This window comes from Micropterus salmoides, unplaced genomic scaffold, assembly GCF_014851395.1.
Source record: "Micropterus salmoides isolate LMB-PRFRI ecotype aquatic unplaced genomic scaffold, ASM1485139v1 Ms_hic_scaffold_9, whole genome shotgun sequence".
Lineage (NCBI taxonomy): Eukaryota > Metazoa > Chordata > Actinopteri > Centrarchiformes > Centrarchidae > Micropterus > Micropterus salmoides.
Genome location: NW_024044681.1, coordinates 20163470 through 20191169, shown reverse-complemented (window position 1 = coordinate 20191169; position 27700 = coordinate 20163470). Strand labels below are relative to the sequence as shown.

The 27700-nt window shown below is 40.5% G+C and overlaps 2 protein-coding genes across 4 annotated transcripts; one reads left to right on the top strand and one right to left on the bottom strand.

The window, feature by feature from the left end:
• Positions 1-728: 728 nt before the first annotated feature.
• On the bottom strand, positions 729-18765 carry LOC119895000 (beta-crystallin A1-like). Of its 2 annotated transcripts, XM_038707756.1 has the most exons (6): positions 17739-18765; positions 2507-2570; positions 2238-2356; positions 1936-2077; positions 1714-1856; positions 729-1561 (listed from the first exon to the last, which is right to left on the bottom strand). In XM_038707756.1, exons 2-6 carry the CDS (start codon positions 2543-2545, stop codon positions 1414-1416), a joined length of 591 nt encoding a protein of 196 aa, XP_038563684.1. In that variant the 5' UTR covers positions 2546-2570; positions 17739-18765; the 3' UTR covers positions 729-1413. The 2 variants fall into 2 exon arrangements, with proteins under 2 accessions (XP_038563684.1, XP_038563683.1); XM_038707755.1 differs by lacking the exon at positions 17739-18765 and having other exon boundaries at positions 2507-2876.
• Positions 7404-27641, top strand: unc119b (unc-119 homolog b (C. elegans)). Of its 2 annotated transcripts, none has more exons than XM_038707754.1 (5): positions 7404-8220; positions 21390-21503; positions 22338-22428; positions 22573-22745; positions 23367-27641. In XM_038707754.1, exons 1-5 carry the CDS (start codon positions 7959-7961, stop codon positions 23477-23479), a joined length of 753 nt encoding a protein of 250 aa, XP_038563682.1. In that variant the 5' UTR covers positions 7404-7958; the 3' UTR covers positions 23480-27641. The 2 variants fall into 2 exon arrangements, with proteins under 2 accessions (XP_038563682.1, XP_038563681.1); XM_038707753.1 differs by having other exon boundaries at positions 22329-22428.
• Positions 27642-27700: the final 59 nt, after the last annotated feature.

Sequence of the window (27700 nt, the reverse complement as noted above, 5' to 3'; positions counted from 1 at the left end):
CATAATGCAGTCAAAGTGAAATTGTTTTGGAATATAGCAAGTAGGCCTAAATGAAAAAACATTATAGCTTAAATATGCTGGTGGAACAAATTGCAATCTTGCTTCTTGAGTATAATACAGTATATCTAATAAAGAGCCTACACATTGATTACATTGTCAGTCAATTGCCCCTTTTTGAGGATGTGCTTAGGTGTGATTGCAGCAACTCTAACCATAGAGGCCTTTTCTGGGACTTTTCTGTAGGATTGTGAGGCTAAGCCTTTACATATTGTTCATAAACATAGTTCACAAGCAGGACTTATGTGAATCTTTCTTAGTTTTTGTTTATTTGTCCATCGTAGTTTATTCCCCTTAAAACCTTGTTTTAGGGGGCATGTTAGGTGTTACAGTGTAACAACACAGGTCACATTGACCCAAATGCAGTGTGTGTGTGTGTGTGTGTGTGTGTGTGTGTGTATCTCTATGTCTAACTTAACTAGCTTTAAAGTTGTTAAAATCCTCTAATTCCACATTGTTTGACAATACTTTATATTCTCTATTTATTTATTCCAGCTGTCCGTTGAAGCAGTTTGAATTTTACTGAAATTTTCAATCCTATGACACCATGTGTGAAAATGCAATGGAAATACTGCTGATACCACTGTGCATGATTTTTTTTTTTTACACATTTCTGCAACCTTCAGCCTGAGACCTCTATTAATTATTATGTGCTGTGGATTTGGACAACCCTGTGACAGGTCAGTGCGGTTTTCAGAGACTGATTCTCATCCACACTTTAACTTTTTTGCCCATGGGAATTACCTAATAAGTTCATGTTTTGCAGGGTGATTATTACAATTTGAGCTATTTTCCAGAGGTGTCAAAGTTTCAGTAGAGAAAGACAAGACACAGATATGATTGAGGTACATGTCAATCGTATTTTGAATCTCTCCGTTTCTTTGCTCATTCTCTTTATTCATCGTCTTGAACACAGGCAGTCATGGATATCACAGTAAACAGCAAGACTGGTGATCGTGTTGATGTAGAAGACAATGACGATGATGATGCCATCGATGGTGGAGATGAAAAAGAGCAAAAACTTTGAGTTGTTTTCACCATTCTGCAGCCAACCTCGGCTGATGAGGCCTCTCTGTCACACTGATTCAGCTTTTTCTTACAATTCTGTCATTCCTGTTTTCTGTCTTTCTTACATCTTTCCTTTCTTTTTGTGATGTTTCTTTAAAAAAAAAAGTGCTGTGAACAACTGACACCAGTAAGCACCTGAACTCCAGCCCAGGATCCTGCTTAGACTAGCTGGACCAACAAAGCCGGGGAGATGGAGGTTGGGGGAGAGGAGGAAGAGAAGGAGGGATGGAAGTGCAGGAGGAGGGAGAGGAGGAGAAGATAAGGAAGTGTGAAGGAAGTGCTCCCCTCTTAGTGCTGGATCCTCCTGATGGACTGAATCTGGGGAGTCTGGGAGTGGGAGCCAAACTCACGGAAACACTTGTACTCTCCTCCACGACAGTCACACTCCATAATGTACTGGTAGCCACGGTAGCCAGGGTACTGGTAGCACACAAAGCTGGAGGAAAACAGAAGGACATGCTCATTTATTAAATAGCTACACATAAACATGCAGTATTTCCAGCCAGTGCGTGTTTGTAGCTGTTGCTCAGGACTAGCTTTGGTGTGTAAAGCGTCAGTGTAAATCAAATATCATGACGATGGACTTACGCTCCACACTGAACATGCATGGATCCAACCTCGTTGTTCATCCAGCCCATGGCCTGCAGAGAGGGGTAGTCGTCACACAGCTCGAACTGACGACCCATCATGTTCTCCATCTCAAAGATGGTCATGCGGGACTCCTTGTGGTTCTGTACAAAGGAGGTTAAAGGTGTATTAGCACAATTTGAGGTCAGTCTAATGTGAAAAAGAGGCTTTATATAAACCTACAGCACAGCAGATGGGCCTGAAAGAGATCATCCTCTCGATGCGGTAGGCGTTGCTGCCACTATAGGCCTCAAAGCGAGGGTAGTCTCCCTTCTCCAGGACAAACTGCTGGCCGCAGAAGCTGGAATGCTCATAACCGACCCAGCTGCAGGCAGAGAGTGAAAATAACAAAGTCAGAAATCAAGGAAACAGAAAATCAGTACACTCTTTAAACCTCTCACAAGCCAAAGAAAAGTTGCTCCATTTTAGTTTTTAAATCAGCTGTAGTGGGTCCAAAAGTGAGGAAAAGCTCTCTGGATACATACGCGCCACACTCAACCTTCAGGGAGCGGATGTTCTCCATCCCACACTCCATGATGTTCTGGCAGCAGGCGGTGAACTCCATACGCCTGCCCTGGAAGTACTCCTGATCGTACACGGTGATCTGCAAAGCACAGAAGAAACCATGAATGACTGTGGGGGGAAAAATACATAACAATAGAAACACCACTGTACCTAATCATGCATTGAAAGTTGTTGCTGTTCCCTGTGCTGATGGGTGATATAGTGTTAAGCATGTCTGTCATATGCTTACCTTCCAAGGGCCCATGGGCATAGGGTTTGTCTGAGCCATTTTGTCCTTTTTTTCCCGGTAGTACCTGTGGGGAAATACACGGATAGTCAGGGCCAGGATGAAAGAAAACGAACCTATGTAAAAGTTAAACACCATTTTACTCTCACAAGTCTAAATTGCAACCTATTCTTCATTCTGCTACTCTGAGTGACATTTTAGCTTTCTCTAAAGGCTTGTACCTCACTGTTTACTGTGCTTAACTCCCAGGTTTCTCACAGGAGACTCCAGCTGTCTATAATCTCAAACCCTCTTGTTTCCTTTTCTTGATTTGTTTTAACCTCCTGTTTTAAAATGATTCCCTTATTTGCAGTAAAGGAAATAAAAAAGCTTCACTCCGACCAAGTAAGACTCCCTGTTGTTATTTGATATATTGCGTTTGAGACCCTCACTACATCGTGTCCATAGATTGGGAAACTGTGCTGTATTTTTAACTATAGTTTGACCTACCCAAACTGGTGAGCTGTGTGTCGCAGTGTTCCACTGAATGGTCTGCAGAGATGGTGTGTATGGGGGTATATATACACCCATGGGTGCCAGGGGCCGGGGGGCAGGCAGGCCTGGACTCATGTCAGCACTTTGCTTTGGACTCCATTGTTTAGTTGTGTGAGCCACAGAGGGGTTAACACACAGTGATTCATGCAAACACAAAGAGGGCACACGGCTAAACAGCATTACCAATGCCTCTGCTGTGACTCTATATGTTGGGGAAAAAACAGCATAGCTTTCCCCTCCAGTATGTAGATCTATTATCAAATAGGCCTATATGACACTGAAGTTCAGTGGTAAAACACTTTTTGATCTATTTTGAAAGTAATGAACTGATTACAGGTTTCAATGTAATGTAGGATTGTCAAAAGCTTTTTTTAAAAAACAACACTAACAGCATGTTTTAAAGCAATACTGTGATTTCATAAATTTAAAGAATGACAATTTTATCCTCATATTATTGTTGGCATAAAGAGGTAAATTTTTTATTAGCCACTTTTTGTATTTGCATGACTATTGCTGCAAAAATGCAAATAAAGGCATATACACTATATTAATCACTCAGTCAATTAATTTGTCATAGTCATATCATCTTTGAATTATTAGTTAGTAACATGTATTGAACCAATCAAATGTTTGACACTCTTTAACATAGATGCAGGAAATGGGGGTGCTGAAGGGGCTACCATCAGAAATGATAAAAATCATCAGTCTGTAATGAAAACCTTTGTTTTTTTTTATTTTTTAGGACACTAGTGTTTGCGGCTGGGTGGAGTTTTAAAAAAATCTGTCAGTTTGACTCAGCATTTTCCACTGTCCCTGCTCATTAATACATGTGCAGCACATGTATCAGTCACCATCATTTTGTTTGTCAAGTTTCAGATCAATTGTTTGTCTCCAACCTGTGTTGACTCATTTTGAAAATGCATGTCAAAAGTAATCTAATTTTCTGAAACTTGAATATCAAATTTCATGACGGATGAACAAACTCAATCAATGACCTTAACACAGAATTTGAAATAGGAAGATAGTGGCCGTGTTGTGAATGTGATCAGGCTGTTTAATTGATCATGAAAAAAGAGCAGCAATCCACAGAGGGTTTAGAGGAAAAAGTCTGTTGACAATAGAGTCAAAGCTGAGTGGAGTTTAAACAAAATTAAAATGACAGCATTCCATCATGAGAGTCTGGTGGGTGTACAGAGATATTAATATTTTCTCTGTGAACACCAAGAGTTAAAACATTTGTGTTGTGTTCCTATTTTTAACTTTGTGGTTTAAATGTGAGTTGTGAATAAAAGTACCTGTTGCTATTTTTGGAAAACCTGTAGTGTTTGTGAATAAATCAACAATGAAGGTTAGCAGGGGGCAATGGCATCGATTGAAAGGCCTCATTGGCAGGACTGGCAGCATATCAACTGATGAGCTGTAATTGCCAGCTTCACTTTCAGGTAGCAGGGTAAATGGATTATTATTAAACAGGGGAAATGATGTGTGAAAGAAAAGGAAGCCGATTCAAAAGTTGACCGATCCATTACTTTTTATACTTTTGATTTTTTATAGTATTTCACAGTGGTCCTCATTGTGTCATTAAAGACAGTAAGCATAGAGCAGCAAACAAAACAGAGATAGCAGCAGATAGGTGCACCCTCCTCTCTCCTCCACACTGAACAATAAACATTTAGGAATGGCTTCCTGATGTCAGCACATTGCCTAGACTATCTGTCTATTTGTGTGTGTGGGTGTGTGTGTGTGTGTGTGGCTGTATGTGTGTGTGTTTGAGCGAGAGGGGAAAGAGAGAGAGAGACACACACACACGGGTATATTACAAATAACATCACAATAAAAATATGCTTGTGAGCACATTCCTGATCGAAGTGGATTTGTTCAGATCAGAATGTGAGACAGGATGTATACTGTGTGCGTATGTGTGTGTTGGTTTGTGTGTCAGTTTGTGTGAGTGTGTGTTTCTGCTGATGGTAGCAGCAGCAGCAGCTCAGACGTGACAATGGGACGAGCAGACTCAGCAGGCCGATGTGAAGAGCCCACAGTGACCATATAGCCGACTCACAGTATGCATGTACAGATGTCACACACATAACAAAACCTTACTTTCTTGTATAGATGTTTAACAGACCACCCTGCAGGACATCCAGTGTCTCTCACAGACACAAACCTAACAGCTAAACACACCTAATTATAAAGAAATAAGCTAAAATGTACAAATCTTTCTTAATATCTGTTTAATAAAAGGCATCCCTAAATTTAAGCTTTTGTGAACTTGAGAATTAAAAGTAATTTTATTTTAGTGTTGGCGGCTTTTAATTTTATTTTAATCTTTATGGCGACGGGGTTCAATCACCCACTGTGACCCATCCACCAATGTGTCCCTGAGCAAGACACTTAACCCCTTGTTGCTCCAGAGGCGTGCGACCTCTTACATGTATAGCAATTGTAAGTCGCTTTGGATAAAAGCGTCAGCTAAATGAATAAATGTAATATATTCCTCCTGTTGAAGTGCCACTTCTAAGCCAGAAGAACCTGTTACGACTCGGGCAGTGTTTTTGGTCAGTTCTCATCTTAATTGAATTAAATTGCATATTCAGGGTCAGGGGCACTTACCAAAATAGCTCAACAATCAGTCTTAATTCTTCCTCATCCAGAAAAGGACAAACCAAAGTCAGTGTCAAAGTCTGGTTTTGCAGTAAATGCAGACTGCCTCTAGGGTGCAACATTGCCACATAAACCTTGAGTTTCCAAGTCCATTGTGATGATTAATTCATTGATTCCTCGCACTCTAAACGACCTCTGACCGTGCTCATGGACCTGAACTCTCCATTTACTCTGAATATTTAGTCAGGCCTTTGTCTTTAACTTGTTCTATGTACTTGTAGTGCTGTTAACTGCAGTTACAGTTGGTTTGGCACTGTTCTCACCACAAACAGTCCCACTGCAGAGCTGCGATGGAGAGTCAGGTGTGATGGAGATCTCCATTGAGTCATGCAGAGACTGTAAATGCATCAGTAGAGAGTGAAAAAGCGACAGGAATAGGATTAAAACCTTACAGAGTTGTTTCCATTTTCCATTATCCTCAGCTTCTCCAACTGGGTTACAATGATCTGATTATGCCTGTTTGTAAGGCCAACTTGCCAACACATTTTTTCCTTCAATGCAGTAGTTAGAGTGCAGTTATGACTGCTTCCAGCATGAGAGAACAACTGTAATAGTAAAGTATGGATAAAATGCAACCTGAGCTGAGAGGCTGCAGATGTAGCTTAAACTTAAAACCCTTACTGTAATGCATTATCAGTTGAATTTAAGGGGGCTGGTTGCAACAAAAACAGTAGTAGAAGAAGTATTCATAATTTAGGATTTTATTTTTAGGAAAAGTAGAGATTCTAGGAAAAGTAGCAATAAAACACTATAAGATAATCTGAGTTCCAACGAGACACAATTTTTTTGCAAGAAGTCACAAATGGTGGGAAACCTCAGGTTTAATCTTAATAAAGTGTTGTATTTTATATGTTTATCAAGAGTTTTTTAAAGTAAAATCTTCATCTGAAAAGTAACTAGTAACTACATCTACAAATACTTTTAGTGTAAAATGTAGATCTACAATATTTCCCTCTGAATTGTAGTGAAGTTTACCTCAAAATGAATTAACCTTACATAGCTTACAGTTCTCTACTTAGTAACTGTACAGCACAGAACGTTCTAGTTGGTCGAGGTGGAAGGGCGTCATGCTGCTGGTTTAAGGCATCATTTTATAAACTTTTCTTATGTTTTATTACGTAAAATTGGCATCTGATTTATAAATACTATCAAATGACTGTAGTGAATTGTAGTAACAGAAGTATAAAAATGGTAAAAACCGGTATATACTGTAATTGTCATTGGGAAGTTAAACAAGATTTAAAATCTGGAATTTTCTCTCCAGTTCTGGACACTAGAATAACAAATGTGCCCTGTCCAGAGCTGGTGAGATTATCAACTCACTGATGCATGTTGGATTCACCACAGTAGAGCCTTTTGGCCTAAATGAAGAACTGGATTTGTAACATTTCTAATTTATTACATGTGATGGATGCAGAAGCATGCTTGTACTTCAATCTTTGTAACTTCAAGATATATCAGTGTTATTTTGTTTCTGATCTAATTATAGTGCAGGGGGGGTGTGACACTTGGACATTTCTCTATGGCAACTCCCACCTTTGGATCCATTATCCAATAGATTTGAAATCATGCTCAACCAATTATCTAATGACAATTGTGCACCTGTTGCTTTTGTCCATTTTGACTCTGGCAAAGACAGTAATGTCGAAAGGTCTGTTTGCACAATGAAGGACAGTGTACTCCATCCCCTTCTGAATTTTGTTGTCCACAGGCAGGGAAGCACCTGCTACCATTAAACTGCATAGGTTTATTTACTGATGGAAGATGCGCGGAAACCCCTGTTTTGAAGTCACAGTGACTTTACCATTTTGACACCGTTTTGATTTCTGCGCGCATGTGTCGCTTTTAGCGCAGATTGCGCGCAGAAGCACCAGCCGCTTTCTGTCAGCCACACAGGGCGCTGCTCACGGCTGCAACTGAGACGTTCCCCCCCTCCCCGTGACAGCAACGGCCATCTGCTGACGGTTTTTCAGTTTCAAGTCCAGCTGATTATTTCCCACAGACTTATAGCTTCACTTGACACAACCGAAATAGCGTCTCGGGAGAGCAGCTGCGCAGAAAGGCAGCAGAAAGCAGATCGCTCTCCTCCACCCGTCTGCGGAGACAGACTGCAGGCTCATAAAGACGAAGCGGATTTGAATTAAGCACCGGATAACAGACAACAACTGTGCATCCTCCGGTGAGGGAGGGGGTGAGGGAGGCAACTGTTTTGTATCTTGCAAGCCCAGGGTTAGGAGAGGGGGAGGAGGAGCGGAGAATGAGCTATTCTTGTACCAGCAGAGGCAACAGCCAGGACCCGTCAAGCGTTAAGAAGCCTGCCAGTAATAATAATCCAGGCAGAGACACCGGAGGCGCAGACAGCAGCAGTAACGGCAGCCCAAAGCAAACTGCGGCGATGAAAGTGAAGAAAGGCTGCAACTCGACCGACGTGGGAGTCCCGGTGACCGCGGAGGAGGACCTGCTCGCCAGCACGGTGATCACTCCGGAGGATGTTCTGGGCTTGCAGAAGATCACAGAGAGTAAGTTCACTGCTGCTTTGTCGGTAGCTGAGAGTCAAAGTCGGGAAAAGGTGCCGAAATATTACAGCTCCTCTGTGAGTCATATAGCTATCACGTCATTACCGTGTCCCCTTATTTATGTAATGTGTACAGGCCCCATTCAAACACATGACAATGCATCATTAGAGCCCCCCTCTCTGGTGAATGTTGCCCACATCCTCTGTTGGCATCTTCAGTAGCCCTGTGACCTGTGCAGGTGAGGTGTCAGCCTACCAGTGCTGTGTGGAGGCTAAGTTTAGCACACAATCATGGAGGTGGGTGAGTGATGTGCTTAAAATGCCGATGTGTGCAGTCTGAATAAGTGCAACCAGGATGTAAAACAATACTTGATGGAATGCAGATTGCTGTTAATTGCTGAACCTGCATGTCTTTATATTGTATCCTCTTAAGTTACATCATCCCTAATTTTGTCTTCACTTCATGGTAATTATGTGCAGAGTGAGGTGCAGAGGTGACTGAGGAGTCACGTTTCCAATTCAAATTTTGTTCAGTGCAGAGGTTTTGTCTTTTCTTTTCATTCCTGTCCAGAGAATTAAAACACCCAGTCCTCATGTTTGTGTGTGTGTAGCAGTTGCTGAACTGTTTGCTGAACTGTTAGATTTAGTTGTTGTTTTTACAGATATCTGAATTACCTCTTTTACTCAGTGGAACTGTTGTTAAAATGTTCCCGCTGGAGTTTGGGGATTAATTCTGCAGTGTGGTAGCTTGGAATTCAAAATAACCTTAGGAGAAATGTTATATACGCCAACAGGAAGGTAAGCGTGGTATATATCAGTAGAAGAAGTAGGCCTACAGGTATTAATAGCTTTTCCTGAGTACAAGTATCAATACCACAATGTCAAAATACTCCATAGCAGGTAAAAGTCTTGCATTAAACATCCAAGTAAAATAATTTGTTTTGGAAAAACATCAAAAGTGGAGTAAAAAGTACAATAAATCCCTCCCTGATATGTGGTGAGGTAGAACAACAAACAATTACATCAACAACACATGGAAGCAGTCAAGTACTTTGTTTTATTTTACAGCTCTTGAGTAAATGTACTATCATTAAATTTATGTCAGAATATTATGTCAGAGAAAATATTTGCAGATAAGAAATCTAACATTCAAATGTGTGATCTTTTTAAGTGCTGCTTTGCTTCTCATGCATACAACAGTAATTTCGAAACATATTGTGTACAAAGAAATGGTTTGGGCTCAGTTTGTACACTCTTTAAACACAAGCTGAGCTGCTTATTCACAGATAAACAAGCCAATTTAATGTATATATTCATGGCAAAGGGCCTTTTCTGCCACTTGTGACATTCTGATACCCTACCGGCTGTCGAAAAGAGCTTGAAATAGCACATTGATTATTATGTATCTATATAATGTGACAATGAAAAGACTGTGCTGATTACACATTATATTGTATTATTTATTATATAACTATTATTAAAGCAGTTGCTTTTTTAATTATGTCACCCCTCTTAATCCTCAAACAAGCCTCTTAGAGAAATACAGGGGGTAGATAGCAGCCAGGAAGCTCTTATGTGCACAAGAACACCTACATCTATCTATCAACTCAGGTCTTAAACCAGTAGTTAGCTAACAGGTGGCCAGCAGGGCATTTGACTATTTAGAGGTAGTATAATACCTTACTTACACAACATGGTTACATTGGCTGTTACGATAGATACCGAGTGAGATAACATGCAAACACTGTCGGATTTTCTCTCAGCTAATAGTTCAGGCAGTGGCACATATTCATGTTTTTTGCGTGAATATGTGCCTTTTGTGAGCAGCCTTACTGATCACACTTCAACATGTGGCTGTGAGTGCTTCTCTTTTTACTGTCTTGAAACTATTCCTGCGGCGACCCCTTCGCTCAAGTCAAATTTTTCATCTTACTATGCTTTTCTTTATATTGTATTGCTTTTTTTCATGCAGCTCAAGATAATACAGGACGTCACAGCTTACGGAGAAGAGTACGAGCTTCGGGAACATCCTTTGGCTCGGCCTGTCCTTCCTCTTTTGCAGCTGTCACTGTAAACTCTAGTAGTTTGTCAGTTTTTGGGAAAAGGAGAATTACTGCAGCTGTATATTGACTTGATAGTACACAGGTGTGATTGTCTATTTTCACGTCTGCCTTTAAGTCTGTTGTTTGTGATCCCCATGGGTGAGTCTGTGTCGGGGTCATTATCCAGCTGCATCATAATGATTCTGTCTCCCACGCTGGACCCAATGATGGTCTTGGAAACTCTCACTTTCCTACCTTGCAGCGTCATCGCTGGAGGCAAGAAGAGGCATGTGTGAATCACCACAGCAACGTGGACATGTGCTTAAATCACTACAGCAACGTGAAGCATCCCCCCGTGGTTACAGCCAGCGGAGGAGCGCGCATGCTCTGTTCTCCCACACACTTCCTTCCCTTTCGTTCCTCTGCTCCATTGTGTAACAGCGTTGTTGTGGTGTCCCTTGATGGACTACATGACAGAAATGGACATATACACTCAACTGGCGGTCAAACAAAGTAGGAAACAACCTGAGCTATCTCTTGTGGTGACACTGAGGCTCTTCTGGTGTTTTGTGCCTTGTCTGTCTCTATTTGTTCCTGCTGCGGCACATTCTCAAGTGGCTGAAATTGATTCCCTCTCTAAGTGGCATGGTACACAATCAACTTGACAACAGTCCTGAGTCTCAAAAAGATTATCTTTTTTTTTTGCTCAGAGGTTGTTGCTTAACCCTACTTGGAGCACAGATGCATCACAGGAGAGGAAACTTCACTTTATGTCATGTAAATTCTCAGAAAAGTGACTTTCACACAGAGTTGCCACAAATCAGTTTTTGCTCCATCTGCCTGGTAATCAAATCAAGCTGCTGAGATTGATGAAGATTTGTATAGACAGAACAGGCTTTCTGCTCAGTTGACTGATCTGATCCAAACTTATGTTCTTAATCTGTAGTTGTGTCAGTGGGGAACTCACAGCCCTCAGAGCTGCAAGAAAGGCTTCCCTGCAGACACATGTTTCTATTTAGGGATGCAACGAACAGTTTCACTACTACTACTACACACTTTTTACAATTAATCAATTGTTTAGAGCCAAAAAGATTCAAAGTTTAATTGATTAGTACTATGGAAAAATAACCAACAGCAACTATTGTGATAATTGATTTTGATAATTGAAATTGAAATTGAAAAGCAAGCAAAAAGAGTAAAAAATAGCCAGATTGCCTGATTCCAGCTTCTCATATGAGAGGATTTCCTGATTTTTCTCTGTATTTTAATTTGAATATATTTGGCTTTTGGAATTTTGGTGGAACAAAAAACTTTTGAAGACATAATCCTTGACTTTTCATTCGCCAGACATTGAGTTTTCCCTTCACCTTCAGTAGTGGCAACGTTACTGGCATCAGCTGTTTCACACATGCTTCAAAATCATGGCTCACTCACAGCTGAGTGTGGCTAGTAACGTCCATCTTCTCAGATGTGAGGATTTGCTGCTTGTCTTTGCATTACTTTATGGTAAATTGAATATTTTGTGGTTTTGGACCATTGTCAAACAAAACAAGTGATTTGACCAATCGATTAATTGCGTTACGAATTTTCCTGATATAGAACAATAATGGTTGACGTAGAGGACTGATGTATTATTTTCTATATCTGAACATATTTAAGTGCATCGTACAAGGTTGTTTATTTACCATTATGTAACAATTTATATCATAGGCTATATACATACACGTACACACCTAGAACATGTGTGCAGTGCATTTTTTGAAAATTTTTTGAAACAAGATGAGAAAATGGTTTTCATCTTCACATTAAAAAGTCTGATATTTGGGAAATGGTGTCCATTTGTGTTTATAATAATAATGTGTTTATGCATCACTGCTCAAAAAAAATGAAAAGGAACATCATGTCTCTAGTTTTGCGTTTTGCTAGCGTCACTATTTGTCGTTACTGGTAGCACTTGTAGTACCGGCAGCCCATTCAGGCAGCACAGGTAGGCTAGCCACTCCCGGATAGCACATCCAAACGTGCCATTGCAAGAAGGTTTGCTGTGTCTCCCAGCACAGTCTCAAGAGCATGGAGGAGATACCAGGAGATGTTGCACATTTATAGCTGGACAGTGCTGTAAAAGGGCATCAACCCAGCATCAGGACTGGTATCTGCTCCTTTGTGTGAGGAAGGGCAGGAGGAGGACTGCCAGTGTCCTACAAAAAATGACCTTCAGCAGGCTATTGGTGTGCATGTCTCTGACAAAACTGTCAGAAACAGACTCCATTAAGGGTGGCATGTCAAATCAATCTGACATCCTCTTCTGGGATCTGTGCTCACAGCCTACCACCGTGCAGCCCTATTGGCATTTGCCAGAGAACACCAGAATTGGCAGGTCAACTATTGGCGCCTCGTTCTGGCAGGTTCACACTGAGCACATGTGACAGACGTGAAAGATTCTGGAGATGCCGTGGTGAACTTTATGCTGCAATATCATCCAGCATGACTGGTTTGGCAGTGGGTCAGCGATGGTCTGGGGAGGCACATCTTTGGAAGGTCACGCAGAACTCATGTGCCCTGAGTGTGTAGGCAGTTTCTGGATGACGAAGGCATTGAAGTATTTAACTGGTCCTCAGGTTGAATCCAATTGAAAACCATGGGGACGTTATGTATTGGTGTATCCAACACCGCCAAGTAGCACAACAGACTGTTGAGGAGCCCATTGATGCCCTGATCCAAGTCTGGGAGGAGATCCCCCAGGACACTGTCCGCCGTTTCATCAGTAGCATGCACTGACATTGCCAGGAGTGCATACAGGCACGTGTTAGCCATACATACTGCTGAGTCACATTATGAGTTGCCGTGATGAAAGTCACGCAGGTTGGATCAGCCTGTGATTTCAGTTTTTTTACTTAGATTTTGGCAATGAAAATCCAATAGTCTCTCTTTAGCACCATGGGACCATGCGTCATCTATACTGATTAAAGTGTTGTTTTTTGTATATTAATGTCTAAATATAAAAACTTGCTGCTTTCAAGAGTTTTTTTTTTTTTTAATGTAAGTTGACTTTGCAGTAAAAGATTGAGATGTTTAACAGAAAATCCAGGTGATGAGGATATGTTGACTGCCTTTGGTGTGAGAGACCTGGGTTCAATTCCCCACTGTGACACATCCACCAATGTATCCCTGAGCAAGACACTTAACTCCTAGTTGCTCCAGAAGGCATGTGACCTCTGACATTTATAGCAATTGTTGGATAAAAGCGTCAGCTAAATGAATAAATGTAAATGAATGATGTAATGTAACTTTTGGGCTGCTAAGTATAATCCCTTGGAGCTGCAAAAATGAATAAAAGCGTCTCCACATTTAGGCATAAGGATTTGACTTCCAGCACAACTTTTCCGAAACATGAAGCAGTTTTTGTGAAAAACGGGAATTAGAGTGTACAGCCATGCTAGATACTCTGCGAGGCTGAACTCGGGCACAGAGTGTTACATAGGAAAGGAAACAGGTTTATTTACAACTTCACAAATGTGAGGTTTCTTGATTGCAGACTTGGGAAAAGGCAGGCAGGTGGTGTGAACTGTTTAGGTGGCTAAAAAAAGAGGCAAGACGCTGCAGGAGGCAGACTAAGAAATCTCACGGGGGAAAAAACCTGAGGCACAAGCAAAAATAGAGTCAGGCAAAATGAGTAAAACACTGGACGAGACTCAGAAGTTGGCTGTAGCGTGAAAACCACAAAGGTGAATGGCCGAATGAAGAGCCAAATATTATGCAGGTCTTCGTTACTGCATCACAGGTGTGCATGTTTTTGAACAGCCAGGGAGAGAGACCGTCACGCCATGCCCAGACAACACGCACACAGAAAGAGAAGACAGACAGGGGAAAGACAGGAAACAAAAGGGGGGAAACAGCAGAAACACTAAGCTAACACTGACCTAAATGCCAACATGAGATCATTAACATGCTCACACTGAGAATGTTAACATGCTAATGTTTTTAGCCGTAAAATTCCCTTCCAAGTCTTACTTACTTTACTTTAGCATGTTGGCATGCTAACATTTTGTAGTGTCAGCAGTGATGTTAGGAGACCTTGAAATAATGAGAGTTTGTCAACGCTGCGTCATCACAAAGCCGTACCATGACAGAAATAAAGAAAAACATCTTGCTAAAGTGAAGCAGTCCACTGAGAGACGGTCAAGGGGACACGATGGTCAGGCATGAATGAGAGAACTCAATTTTGTTCAAAGATTCATAGTCACTGACTATGTAGTTCACAAGTGATCGCACAATCATTCAAATGCACTTTAGTATGAAATCAGAAAATGAATGTGTCACGGTAGATGTCACTAGTGTGGCTAATTTTCTATATCAACACATCACATTAATTAAAAAAAAAACATTTAAGTTGATGAACAATCTCCTGCATTTTTTTATCTGCAGGATCTGTTGTAATGATGTTTCAGTTTCCCTTTTAGGTCATATCATTGAGTTTTACTGTAACATTCTGCATTCTGTAGAGTTTGGCCAATGCTGAATGTTTTTAAAGCCTAAAACCGAAATCTCTGAAATTTATTTATTTATTGTCAAAGATACTGCAAATAAAGAAATCAAATACATCAAACATATATACATAGATAAATAAATGTGAATTAATGGTGGCTCTAATTGTTTTTCAGATTAATCTAAAAATATGAATCTATCTGGTAAACTGACCGGACGAATTTGATTTTCAGCATAATCCTTTTAACACCAGTATCGTCTTCTGCTTTCTTGTCTTTCATAATGTGTGTTTACAGCCGCGTCCTGATTGTCACGTTGCAAAGAGAAGTAGGCCTAATTGTTTGGGAGTTTAAGGACTCTCATCTAGATCAATTAGAGGAAATCAACTGTATGTCTTTTCACATGAGATGCTCTCCAGTCTGACCTATTACTTACAGCCCTGACTGCCGCTGTGAGGTGAGCAAGAGAGCAGGGGACAAAATTTGTGGTTACAATGCTAACAGGACAGAGGGCTCCATGAAGTGGCAGAGGTCCAGTAGTAGAGGAGCTGGCTGCATGGCTGTTGTGTGTGTATATGGTAGGGAAGCACTCACTGAGCTGAGGTGAAGCGAACCTTGTAGCTCATGTGGGAGAAATGTTCATGCCAAGCCACACTGGCAAAAATAACGTACTACAGAAACAAACCTGTGAGTGGTGGGTGTTAATCGCTGTTCTGAAACACAAACACACATTGAAACTGAATGCGAGAACATTGTCGTATTCTTATCCTAAACCTCGTACTTTCCCACATGAGGAACTCTTGTATGAATATTCACCAAACTCTCTTAACTGCCCAGACTTCTCATAAATTGTTGGTTTCAGCCGGATGAATGCCACCTGTTCTAGCAATAAGATAAGATCCCACACCGGGGAAATTCACTTGTTCCGGCAGCAAATTGCTGATTCAAATCATTGCTCAGTTGGAAAATTCATATTGACTAACAATGTAGTTTGTACATTTTTTCTGTAATTACTGTTTAAAATGCACTAGTATGTACATCAGTAAGTGAACGCAACACCGTTCAAATGACCGTCACTTCCGTGCTGATTCTCAGGTCAGTACAAAACTATCCCTCTGAAAGCACAATTTGTAAGGTTAATAGCTCAGGAGCTGTCTAATTGCAACAGAGCTATCACTTCCTGATTGTTTATGTGGGTTTTGGTGGTCTTTCATTAAGTTTTAAACCAGGCAGTAGCGTACTGTGTATCACGACTGAATGGCTAACAGAGCTTTCAGACACCCAGTGAAAAGAGCTCAGCTGCTGAAAGCTACATTCAGTGACAACAGTGAATATCAGTGTTAAAGATTCATCCATACACACACCTCTGATTCAAGTCATATCATCCCTCTTATAGAGAAATACAGACAAATCTGTGCATGACCAGTACGATAACATTTGTGAAAGTTACAAATTTTCTTAAATCACTTATACTTCCTGTGTGAGGCCCATTGTGTTCACCGACTCTTCTTTCCTCGAACAGTCACACTCATTTATCCCTGGAGCTAATCTTAGATGTTTACTAATTAAAATGTGTCACAGTAGTATTTCCCACCTCACCTCTGTCACATGACATGGCTGTTGTCACATGACATATAAAACAGGCTGTTTAAAAGTTAATCACAGAGAAATAAATTTAGCCTAGCATTGTTTGCACATAAGGGTGCATCGTTATGCCTGTAATTATTATTTAGATTATCAATACATTTCTTGAGCATTTTCAGGCCAGTCATTTACATTTTTTGCCAAATTTCACAGGAAAATTTGTTTTCACTCTGATTAATGTCCCTATGCATCCGAACGTTGTTGTTGAACAGCTCAGAAAATGCTTCTGGTATGAATGGGGAAAAAAATGCTAATGAGCTGCTGATTTTACACCATAGTTCCTCCAGCAGAGTTTGTGCTGTAAGTTGTATTTTTGAAGTCTTGTTTTTGTTTTAATGCACATTTTTGTATTATGGATTTGAATGAACCAGTTTTCACCCTATTTAGCATTAGTAAACAAAGATAAAAACAGTTTTTTTTTTATGTAGAATCAGTATCAATGAGCCCTAATAATTTTGAACTGCCTGAAAACTGCTTTTACTTTCACATTGTGTGTATGTATGTTACTTAATAAACCCACAGTATAAATGTCATCACTTACTTTAAATGAAAGCATCACTTTTGCATGTTTAATTAAATGTAAAAAGCCAAAACCCCTGCAGCGAGGTGAAAACTAGTAACTTGATACTTCCAGTGAGGACAGACCCACCAATCCACAGCTCAAGTGGGACAGACTGAAATAGATCCCATTATCGGTGTCAGCTGTAATTTTCGCCTGCATGCATGTTGTGTTTATAAGCCTTTAATATGGTTTCATGTGGCAGTAATCTTAAACTGTCATACTGGAGGAAGGTTCCTGAGAGCTGTCCTGTCCCAGCGTTATCTGGGTGAACTGCTAAAACAAGCACAGAACTGTTTATTTTGGTTAAATCTAGGTCACATGGTACAGTATTTGCTGTGGAGCTGACTGGTTGTAAACTGGTGATTTCTGCAAATTATTTAGATTATCACTATTTTTCTTGAGCAAGGCCAATCATTTTTCAGTTTTTACCGATTTCTCAGACAGGAAGGATATCAGCTTATATATGACAGAAAAAAAGCATTATTTTAAAAGTACTTTACTTACTTATATGTGGGTGTATGAGTTCAGCTGTTAATAATCCACCTTGCAGCAGCTTTTAGGTCTCTTACATAAAGTGCGGTAGCATCATTGGCTTTGTCAGCATTATATTAAGATTTTAAAGATTTCGGTTCTGGATGATTTGGCAACACTCACGTTGTGGGTAACAGTGAAATACTATTGCAAACACTTGTGAGCAGCTGCTTTGTCAGAAATTCATCAGAAGAGCAACTGGTCAATCATTTCAAGTTGTTTCTCTACACACACAGCAGGACAGAGTGAAGTTGAATACCTTGCCGAAGAGTTGGAGATGTGCAACTACTGTGTCGCCTGCAGCTCTTCATCTAACAGCTCACTGTGGTTGCTCCCTCTCATTCTGTTTCTCTCTGTTATATATTTCAAACTGATCAGCTGGTCAAAAATTACATTTGTGTTAAACAATAGCAGTCAATCCTAATGTCAGTGACAAACAAGGTGAGTTTCCTGTGACTCCTTCACAATAAAGCTGCCCTGTGTTTCACCAGATGAATGCTTTTAATGTGAGTGAGCAGCAGTAGGAAATGCTTTGTTGGCGTCAGCTCTGATACAACATTAGAAATGAACACTGAGGCTGATGTCAATGAGATAAAATTGCAAATGGTAACAATAGACTACATGCATGCATCGTTTCCTGCTTGTGTATCCTTTGTGCTTATTTGTGAATCCTAGGCAGCAATGGCCGACTCCACCACCAACAATAAAAACTACTACAGAAAGAAATAGTTAATAAACTTAAAAATGTTTAAATTGCTGTTGATGCTGTGTTTAGCCTTTATGAGGGTCCATACTACCTTAAAATAGTGGTGGAGGAGTGGTTATTGACACATTCAGAACTGCATGACAGACTTGGGCACAAACAGTAGTATTATCACCAGAATACATTTTTACTACCCATTAGACATGACGTGCATGAATAGGATTGTAATTATAAGAGAAGACAAGAGAAGAGAATACAATATTGGATCTGGGGGTTGATACATTTGTTGTTGGATTTTGTTAAAACCTGCGGATGTTGAAGCTTGAACAAGAGGTTTACAGGCAAGCTTCCTGTTTCTAGCCATGTTTGACCGCTACTGAGTTACCTCTCAAAGCGCAGCTTTGACTGTTTATGGTTATCTTAGTATGTTGTATCAGTCAGCTTGGACTGCAGCAAACACACTTTTAACTGCACTTTTAATTCACAGAGGTTGCCTTTTGGTTGAATCAATGCGATGCTTACACACACACACACACACACTCACACTCACTCACAGAAAGCTTGTTCTGTGTGGAGGTGTTTACTATCACAGCACAGAAGGAGAGCTGACAGTGATAAATTGGAGTCTGTTTGTGGCTTCATCAGCTGCTTGTAGCTAGTTAACCTCAGATGGCTCTCGCTGTGTCTGTGTCTGTGTTTGTGTGTGTGTAACCTGAGTTAACAGACTGCATGTAATTTGCTACAAACACCTCAGGTTTTGTGAGGCTAGTGAGAGCACACACACACAGACACACACACACACACACAAGTACATTGTCCTCATGGGACTTCATTAGGAGTCTCAAAGGTAACTATTAGCACTAGGTTAACAAAGGGACGAGAGCAACACCAGCTGTGGTACAGTTTATTCTACACATGTGCAGATGTACCCTCTACACACGCACACTAATGCAGAACTGTTATTAATGTTCTAACTACTTGCTGAATCTTCAGGTGTTGTATGGTAGTAAACGGAGCGCTCTATGCGCCATAGAAGAGCCGACCTCAGCATTCAGACAGAGGAGCAAAGGCATCACGGCATCACAACGAATCAGATCAGTTCTGTCAGGAACACTCACACCCTGTACACCAACTGGAGTTGACAACGTGCTGTGACTTAGGAGTATATATTTCTGCTTCGGGCATGCTCCAGCATGAATACATAAACGTGAAAAATAACATTCAGGGAGCGTTGTAAATAATCCTCCAGGGGGGGATTAATGTAGAAGTACACACAACACAGAGCAAAAGAACACCCCAGTAGAGCTGAAGCAGGCGGAGGCTGAGGTCTCGGTCAGGCTCCAGCTTGGTAACACTGTGAGTAACACTTTCAACCTGAATGGCCCTGACATACATATTATCTGATTTACACTGTACATTTACAAACCATGGGGAACTACTGTTAAAGGTGCACCTTACTGAAATGTTTACTGATATCCGGTCATTTTCCTGGTCATTGTGGCTGCTAGACATAAAATACCACCAGGTTTTGTTTTGTTTCCAGCAGAGTTTGTACCTGAAATGCTTGGAATCTGAAACACATTGCTCAAACACCTGCACACTAAACAGTTTCCTGTGTGTCTGTTTATCTTTTTTCACATTGGAGCTGTCATTTTAAATCCCTGTTAATGATCTTTTCATTTTATGCTTAATTGTGAAGCATTTTATAGAGTCTGTCTCGAAAAGTTATTGATGAGTCCCTGATCATTCTGTTGTTTCCTAATGATGATTAAGATATCACCGCTGATGAGTCGGAGCTACGAATAGCCGCAGACCTGCATAATGGTCGGAGAAAATGACAGCTGCTCTGACAGTTGCTGCTTTTTCTTTGACATTTTGTTCACTGACTGCCCGGTTTCACAATGATTTTATAAAACACATCCATTCATTCATCCCTTACATCTCTTCCTAGATACACCCTGATTTACCAGACTACTAATGGAAATACATGTCACCACTGTTGTTACTGCTGCGTCTGAGCAGACAGATGTGGTCGGCTTACTGTCAGCAGACACAAGAAGTCCACGTCCATGAAGAGAAACCGCAGAACAAGCCGAGACAACTGCAGATCTGTTAACATGACATGAGAAGGAAAAACAGACGCGGTGCTAATAGATGGACATGGCATGTAATCATGCACTGTCTTTGTGTTTCTCTCATGGTTCCTCAGAGCTGCAGTGATCCACTCTGAAACAATGTCATACCAATTAATTCATTCATTCAGAATTTATTTTTCATTCCCTGACATTGTGTGAGCTTTGTGGCTGTTGGTGCGTGTGGTGAGGGAGCCTCAGTGGAGATGATGGCGAGATGTTGCAATTTCACCTGCCGGCTGGCCAGTAGTACCATCGGATCAGGCAGTAAGCAGGAAGTGTTTGCTCTGCTGGGGAACGCTAATAAGCAGTGACACTGCCTGGTGAGGGCAGGAAGGATTAGAGGAATAAAAATAACTCTCTTACTGTGTATGTGTGTGTGCCTATGCCATCATATTTGTGATGAAATGGCTCCTGTAATACAGTTATTTTGTGTCAAAAATTCAGCAATCCAAAAGTTGAAAATTACTTCAGTTATTCCACTAAACTGATTTTAAATTATATTATTTTTTAAATGTGTTAAAGTTTTTAGTTTAGGTTTTTGGGTATGTGAATGTTTGAGTGCATATTAAAAATGACATCCATCGTCAGTATAGCCACTTTTACAGTATTTATTCCGTGAAGTCCGCAACCTGGGCGTCATCCTGTACTCCACCCTCTCATTCCAGTCTCACATCAAAAACATCACCAAATCTGCCTTCTATCATTTTATCCACTCTTTCATCACCACCGGTCTCGATTACAGCAATGGTTTCCTGTTCAGTCTGCCCTGCGAGGTCCTCAACAGGCTCAAAACTCAAAACCCTTGAAAACAGAAATGGACATAATCAAAATAACAGAAAAATGCCACACAAAAACCCAAGAGCATGACACTTATTTATTTTGAGTCATAAATTCAGTGACATAATATATTTGCAAAATGAGGCAGCCCTCTCAGTTATGTGACATATTGGTCAAGGAATTAATGTACTTGCTTTTTTAAATAAAAAGTGCATTCTTTGTATTTTCATTCAAGTGCTACGTGGTTCAAGTACTTTGTGTCTATCTATAACTCTCCACTCTCTCACTCTCTCAGATTATCTGTGCAGCCCGAACGAGAACATTTACAACATTGACTTCACCAGGTTCAAGATCAGAGACATGGAAACCGGCACAGTGCTGTTTGAAATCACCAAACCTCCATCCACAGGCGAGTCACTGAACTACTCTATTTGTTTCACTTAACCTTTATGTACAGTGAAAATAGTTAATACTTGAACATTTTATAAAGCAGCTTTGTAGGCTGCACACATCCACTTTAAACTCATGTGAAACCATGTGTAAAACACACACCAATGATTAAAGTAATTCATTGTCAAGTCTATAAAATCACACATCATTTTGCATTTCTAAGCATTATATAGGCCTAAACATTTAATTAATGGTCTATAACACAATGTAGTAAGAAGCCGATATAAAGACGTACATGCCGGTAGTTCACCGTTATTGTAGTTTGGTACGTCACTTTGGCTGAGTTGCTTATTACCATCATCGTCAACAGTTGGTGCGACAGATGCGACACATTATCTCGTTTTTATGATTTCTTCAGTATCAAAGCAAACCAGTGATAGTTGTCTGTACATCTGTGGGTTGAATGACAATCAGGAACTGCTAATGGCTAATTCAGCATACTTTTAATGCTGCTAATTGTCCCAAACATTAATAAATGTAGGGAAAAAATATAGGCTTGTAGCAAGAGGCCTACAAGATCTGTTTCATGCCTCAACAGTGTTCAGTTTAGTTAGTTACATAAATCTGTGATTATTCTCGACCAAACTGCATAATGCATAATTTTCTCCTTCTTGGTAGTAGACATGAACTGGAATATAAAATACTCTGGTTTTCTGGGTTGTTTGATATTCTTTTTGTTGTTACATGTTAGTTTTAAGTCAACCACAGAATGGGAAATTTCCATGTCTACAAATATGCTTCATTTTATTCTGTTCCATTTCATACAAACTGATCCTCGACTTAGACAAAGCAGGAGAGAGGAGGGACATTGACCCAAACGCCGGCAGATTTGTCCGTTACCAGTTCACTCCCGCTTTTCTCCGACTGCGGCAAGTTGGAGCCACGTAAGTGAGAATGACATGTGTGAATCTTTATTTACAAGGAAGCAATTACCAGACTGGTTACTGTGTCCTCTGTTTCACTCTCTCTCTCTTTTATTTCTCACTCACCTTTTCTGTCTGTCTGTCTGGCTGGCTTCGTCTTTGCAGTGTGGAGTTCACGGTCGGAGACATGCCGATAGAAAACTTCAGGATGATCGAGAGACATTATTTCAGAGAGAAGTTGCTTAAGAGTTTTGACTTTGAGTTCGGCTTCTGCATGCCCAGCAGCAAGAACACCTGTGAACACATCTATGAATTCCCACCTCTGTCAGAGGACAGCAGTAAGTCTACACACACACAAACACACACACAAAAACAATTTGGAGGTCCTCTGGGCCAGGCAACATGATTATAAACTCATAATGCTGTGTTCAGCCCTGTCTCCTAGAAATAACTTTTATATACTGCTGATTTGCTACAGCAAATACTTGCAATTATTTTCTCACTTTATCAATTAATGATTTAGTCTAAAAAATGACAAATAAAAAAATTATTAGATGAAATGTTAAGGGAGTAATTACAACTCACACTGTGGAGGACATGAATGTGTGTACCTGATTTCATTGCAAACCATCCTAAATATGCTAAGACATTTCACTTGTATGAAAAAATGTCAACCTTATGGTGGCACTAGATCCTCTGGGGATCATGAATGTCTGGACAAAAGTTTATGGAAATCCGACCAATGGTTGTTATGGTATTTCTGTCTGGACCAGCATAGTGGACCAGCAGACTAACAATGCCATCCTCACAGCCATGCCACTAGCAAAGCTCAAAAAACATGTGTGTGTTATTCTTTCTTGTCCCTTTTATCATCTTGGGGCCCCATTAGATTTATCTTGGGGCCTCCAGGTTGGGAACCAGTGCTCTAACAGTAATGATGTTTTTGTGTCTGCTCACAGTCAGAGAGATGGTCCTGCACCCGTATGAGACACAGTCCGACAGCTTCTACTTTGTGGACAATAAGCTGGTGATGCACAACAAGGCGGACTACTCGTACAACGGTGGGACGTAGAGACGACACACCAACACGAGAGCCAGGTGGATGTAGGGACTGACCTGACGGACGATCAGCGTACACTGGTGGGGTTAATATCCTGTCAATCCAGTAGTCTCCCGCTCTCTCTCTCTGTTTCTTTCTCTCTTTCTGTATGTCTATCTCCCACTGAGCGAATGCCACCCAGAAAACGGCCGTACAGATGTGTTGGGTGCAATCTGTGTGTGTGTGTGTGTGTGTGTGTGTGTGTGTGTGTGTGTGTGTGTGTGTGTGTGTGTGTAAGCATGTTTAAGTTTGTCAAAACTTTAAAAAGAGCCACATGGACACATGCAGTTGCAACAAAGTGTGTTTGTAAGATGATAAACCAGCAAGTAAGCAACTTTTTAGGAAATATCAGATTACGCGTGTGTTCTCTTGCTTTTTGGAGTGTGTGTGTGTGTGTGTGTTTCTGTATTTTGTATGATTGTTTGTGTGTGTCTGTAAGTATGTCAGTTTGAAGCATGAATACTGGTCTGGTAAAAATAAATAAGAATTTAAATGTCAATAATGTGGTCATCTGGTGGTCAAATAGATTTCCAAAACCTATTAGCACATGTTTAACGCAATAGGCCGTAGTTAGTCATTTTGAATTTATCAGACCTATTTCCTGTTTCCTTATCCCTTTGTTCCTTATTTATTTCTGGAGTTATGTGACCTGTGTTAATTGCAGGGCATATGTGTTTATTGTCTTTGCTCAAAGCACAACATAGCGAGCCAACAATAGGAACCTTGTAAAGGTGATCTGATCTGATATGACCATGAACGTACTTCTTCATCTGTGTACAAGCTGTACTTTTCCAGCCTTGTGTTACTTTGTTTAGGTGATAAAAACAGTTGTTAAAAACTTTAAGTTGTACTTACCGTATTTGTCCAAGCAAAGGTTTTGCTGTTTGGAAACTCTTCATAAGAGAAGAAAAGGAAAACTTGGCTTTGTAAATGTTTATATTTTTCAGTCAGAGATTAGGGAATGTAGCAGTAAAGTCATTTTAAAGACCAAATCACCCTTAAATCTCATATGTTTCCTTGTTTGTGTGTAATCTAATGTTTCTGTGGCAGTCCTTATAATGTCCATCTCTTATGTCCATTTTCTCATTCTTTGTGTTGTTTCTCTGTTACCTGATTTCTGCCTGATCAGACATTTCATTGTTTTCACTCTGACACATTCCAGTGAGTTAGGACCTTAGTTGTTGATCTCTTGTTATTTGAGGGCATTTATTACACAGATCACACAGATCAATCAGTAACTGAACTGACTTGGGATGCCCCTAAACTGTAACATGCACACTTAGCTCTGTGTGTGTGTGTGTGTGTGTGTGTGTGTGTGTGTGTGTGTGTGCTGAAACACAACTTGACTCAAAAAGTATCCAAGTCGTTCTTTTTCCCCAGCATATCTGCACATAGTTTGCTCTCTCAAAAGCTACGTTCAGTCTGCAGGCCTTAATGCCCAATTCCGATATTTTGTGTTTGACAGTTCACATTGTTGTTTAAATGTGGCCCATATCAGACTCCAGTGTGAACTGTCCGCGGCCTAAAACATGCAGGACTAGTGTGCCTCCAGGAGAGGGTTGGGAAACACTGCACTAGGCAATCCAAAAGTTTCAATCGTCTGAAAAATGCCATCAAAGACTATTGCTCAAGGAGAGACCGCAATTCCACCCTTAATGGTAATATTAAAGTGTTATTATTTGGCGCACTTCTTGTCGCCGGCACACAGTAAGCCTAGCCTATTATCATTTGTTGTGCTGTACTAGGCTAATTGGAGGATGTATCAAAAAAGCAATAATACTAAACAAATAAGCTGCAGTCAATACAGAGTAATACAGTAGACTACAAAACAACTAAGTTCATTTTCGCGGGTCGCAGTCTCAACCTGTTCGGTCAAAACTGTGCGCATGATAAGCCTAGTGGCTGATGGTGGAGAAGTGCAGCCATCCTGTAAGTCATGCGATGCGCAGCGTAGTTCATTAGGAATTTGTGTTCATTTAAGTCTGTTTATCTTGTTTAATGTAAATAATAGTATGTACTAATTACAATGAAAAAAACATTATTTGTGATTCAATATAATGGTTGTTGATAAATGAATTAGAGACCCCCACAGATGCATGACTTTACTTCTTCCATGGGGGCTCAGACCATCCTTATGGGAGCTGCGCTCCCACCTAACTCGAACCCTGCGAGCAACAGAGGTTAGCTCTAGTTAGCTCATGGGAGACTCCCGTTTTTCATTGTCCTCTCACTGGTCACATGTGAATTAAAGTGTTCACACCTTCATTACGGTTTCTGGCGCTGAACAACGCATCTGCGCATCTGCACTGCGGCTCCGTCTACAGCAGGACTGTGGGCCTTTCTCATTTCCCAAATATGTCCCTCCTCGACTCCATGTGGCTCGTCTCTCCCTCCCGAGATGCGAGCTCGAGGAGTCGAGGAAACAGGCATTATGAAATGAGATACAGCCTAGGCTACTTTCCTCGAAGCCGTCATTTTAAAAGCGACCTCAATTAAAGATGACATATTGCACAGCTGCATTATCTGCCCACTGTTTGAGCCGCTGTGATCTCTGTCAGATGAGCAGACCAGCTTTTACATTAAATTTACATTTATTAATTTAGCTGACGCTTTTATCCAAAGCTTTTGGCACTAAAGGCTACAGATCATATATCTTCGCAATCCAGAAACATGTCTGTCAACATTTTAATACGCAGAAACATTTTGAAGTTCCAATAAACTTAATAGAATCTGTTGAAACAGTCACAGATTAGACTACAGCAGCCTAATCATTCACTACACAGAAATACAGTAGGCTAACGTCTTTTTTTGTGGTGCGGCTTTTGTCTGTAAACAGGAGATAATTTCAGCCCTCAGCTTGATGAGGAGAGCGTCCATCATCAGTCCATGAAATGACAAGTAAAATGTATCTCGTGTAATCCCAAATAAAATTGTCATCAGGACTCTACTGTTGGAATGACCTGTGCAGACTACATATTGGGCGCTATTATTATTATACCATGAAACACAGCAGATCAGTGTTGAATGCTCTGGTTCATATTATAGCCTAATAATTTGACGTCAGCAGCTGTTTGCACTGTTTTCACTGTAGCTTTCCAGGTGATTTCTCTATTGTGTTGTATTGATGAATGAGTGTTTTCCTTAAGAATTTACTTTGATGATTAGAGAGGCTGCTGTCAGTAATTTAAACGTTTCCATCCCTGAAACCATGAATTAACATTCGATCCTGTCGCCGTGTTGGGAGATTTTTAATTATTAATTTATGTTGCTGTGGCTCCTGCATAAATGCGCACAGCGTCCCTGGAGAGGCGCTTCACCCAGCCACTATCCAGTGTTCATTTTTACAGCCCTGCTTCCCATCTGCATATCACATTCAACAATAACAACATCAGTGATATCAAAGTGAAATGACATTAAGGAATGCAGTTAGAACAACTTTATGAGGCGTTACACAAACTGTGAAGGACAGAGTTTGATTGCGCATTTGATCAATTTAAATAACTAAACTAATACAACTTATGAATACAACAGAACAGACTCAGGTCGCATTTAAAGGTCCGATCTGTAACTGGAAAAGATCAGATTCCATGTGACTTGGCCTCATAAAAAGATCAGATCTGAGTCACACATGGGCAAAAAAATCAGATTTGGGTCACTTTGGCCTGCAGTCTGAACGTATCAGTTTAGTTTCTGCGTTTGGTGACTTTAGTGGTTCTACTTGCAGCGAACTCATGCCATCTGATACATCAAGTGTGTGTGAAAAAATGCTGCATATAGCCTACTTGTAGAGTGGGGTCTGTGAAGAACTGCAGCCAGCTGAAAAGGAAATTACTTGGACTTGTGTGTTCACATCAATACAAGAAGAGTTTGTTTTTTGGGCCTGCATAAGTTGCTGATTGTGAGTTACAGGGAATAAGGGTGAGAGACAAAGTGGCAAAAGTGCTAAATGTAGTGAAATGAACAGGAGGGGACTTGATATGTCAAAAATGTAACAGATATCTAGAACAGATGTATTTATGACTGACTGTAACTCATGTACAAATCATTTTGAACTGATGTAAAATTTTTGACAATTCAAATGTTGATGCGAATGAACAAAAGTGAAATAAAAAATAAAATAATTTTTGAAATATCACAGTGTCTCAGTTGGTAATACTGTGCAAGAAAGAGAGAGTACACTTTGTTCACAGGATG

What these genes read in the sequence shown, in the direction of transcription:
- LOC119895000 (XM_038707755.1), bottom strand. Translation starts at nt 2,641, where the DNA reads ATGGTGTTTAACTTTTACATAGGTTCGTTTTCTTTCATCCTGGCCCTG. An exon ending in CTGAAGGTTGAGTGTGGCGC is followed by an intron (nt 2,078 to 2,237) that starts GTATGTATCCAG and finishes CTCTGCCTGCAG; the next exon opens with CTGGGTCGGTTATGAGCATT. An exon ending in ATGCATGTTCAGTGTGGAGC is followed by an intron (nt 1,562 to 1,713) that starts GTAAGTCCATCG and finishes GTTTTCCTCCAG; the next exon opens with CTTTGTGTGCTACCAGTACC.
- unc119b (XM_038707753.1), top strand. Translation starts at nt 7,959, where the DNA reads ATGAGCTATTCTTGTACCAGCAGAGGCAACAGCCAGGACCCGTCAAGC. An exon ending in CTGCGGCAAGTTGGAGCCAC is followed by an intron (nt 22,429 to 22,572) that starts GTAAGTGAGAAT and finishes TCGTCTTTGCAG; the next exon opens with TGTGGAGTTCACGGTCGGAG. An exon ending in ACCTCTGTCAGAGGACAGCA is followed by an intron (nt 22,746 to 23,366) that starts GTAAGTCTACAC and finishes GTCTGCTCACAG; the next exon opens with TCAGAGAGATGGTCCTGCAC.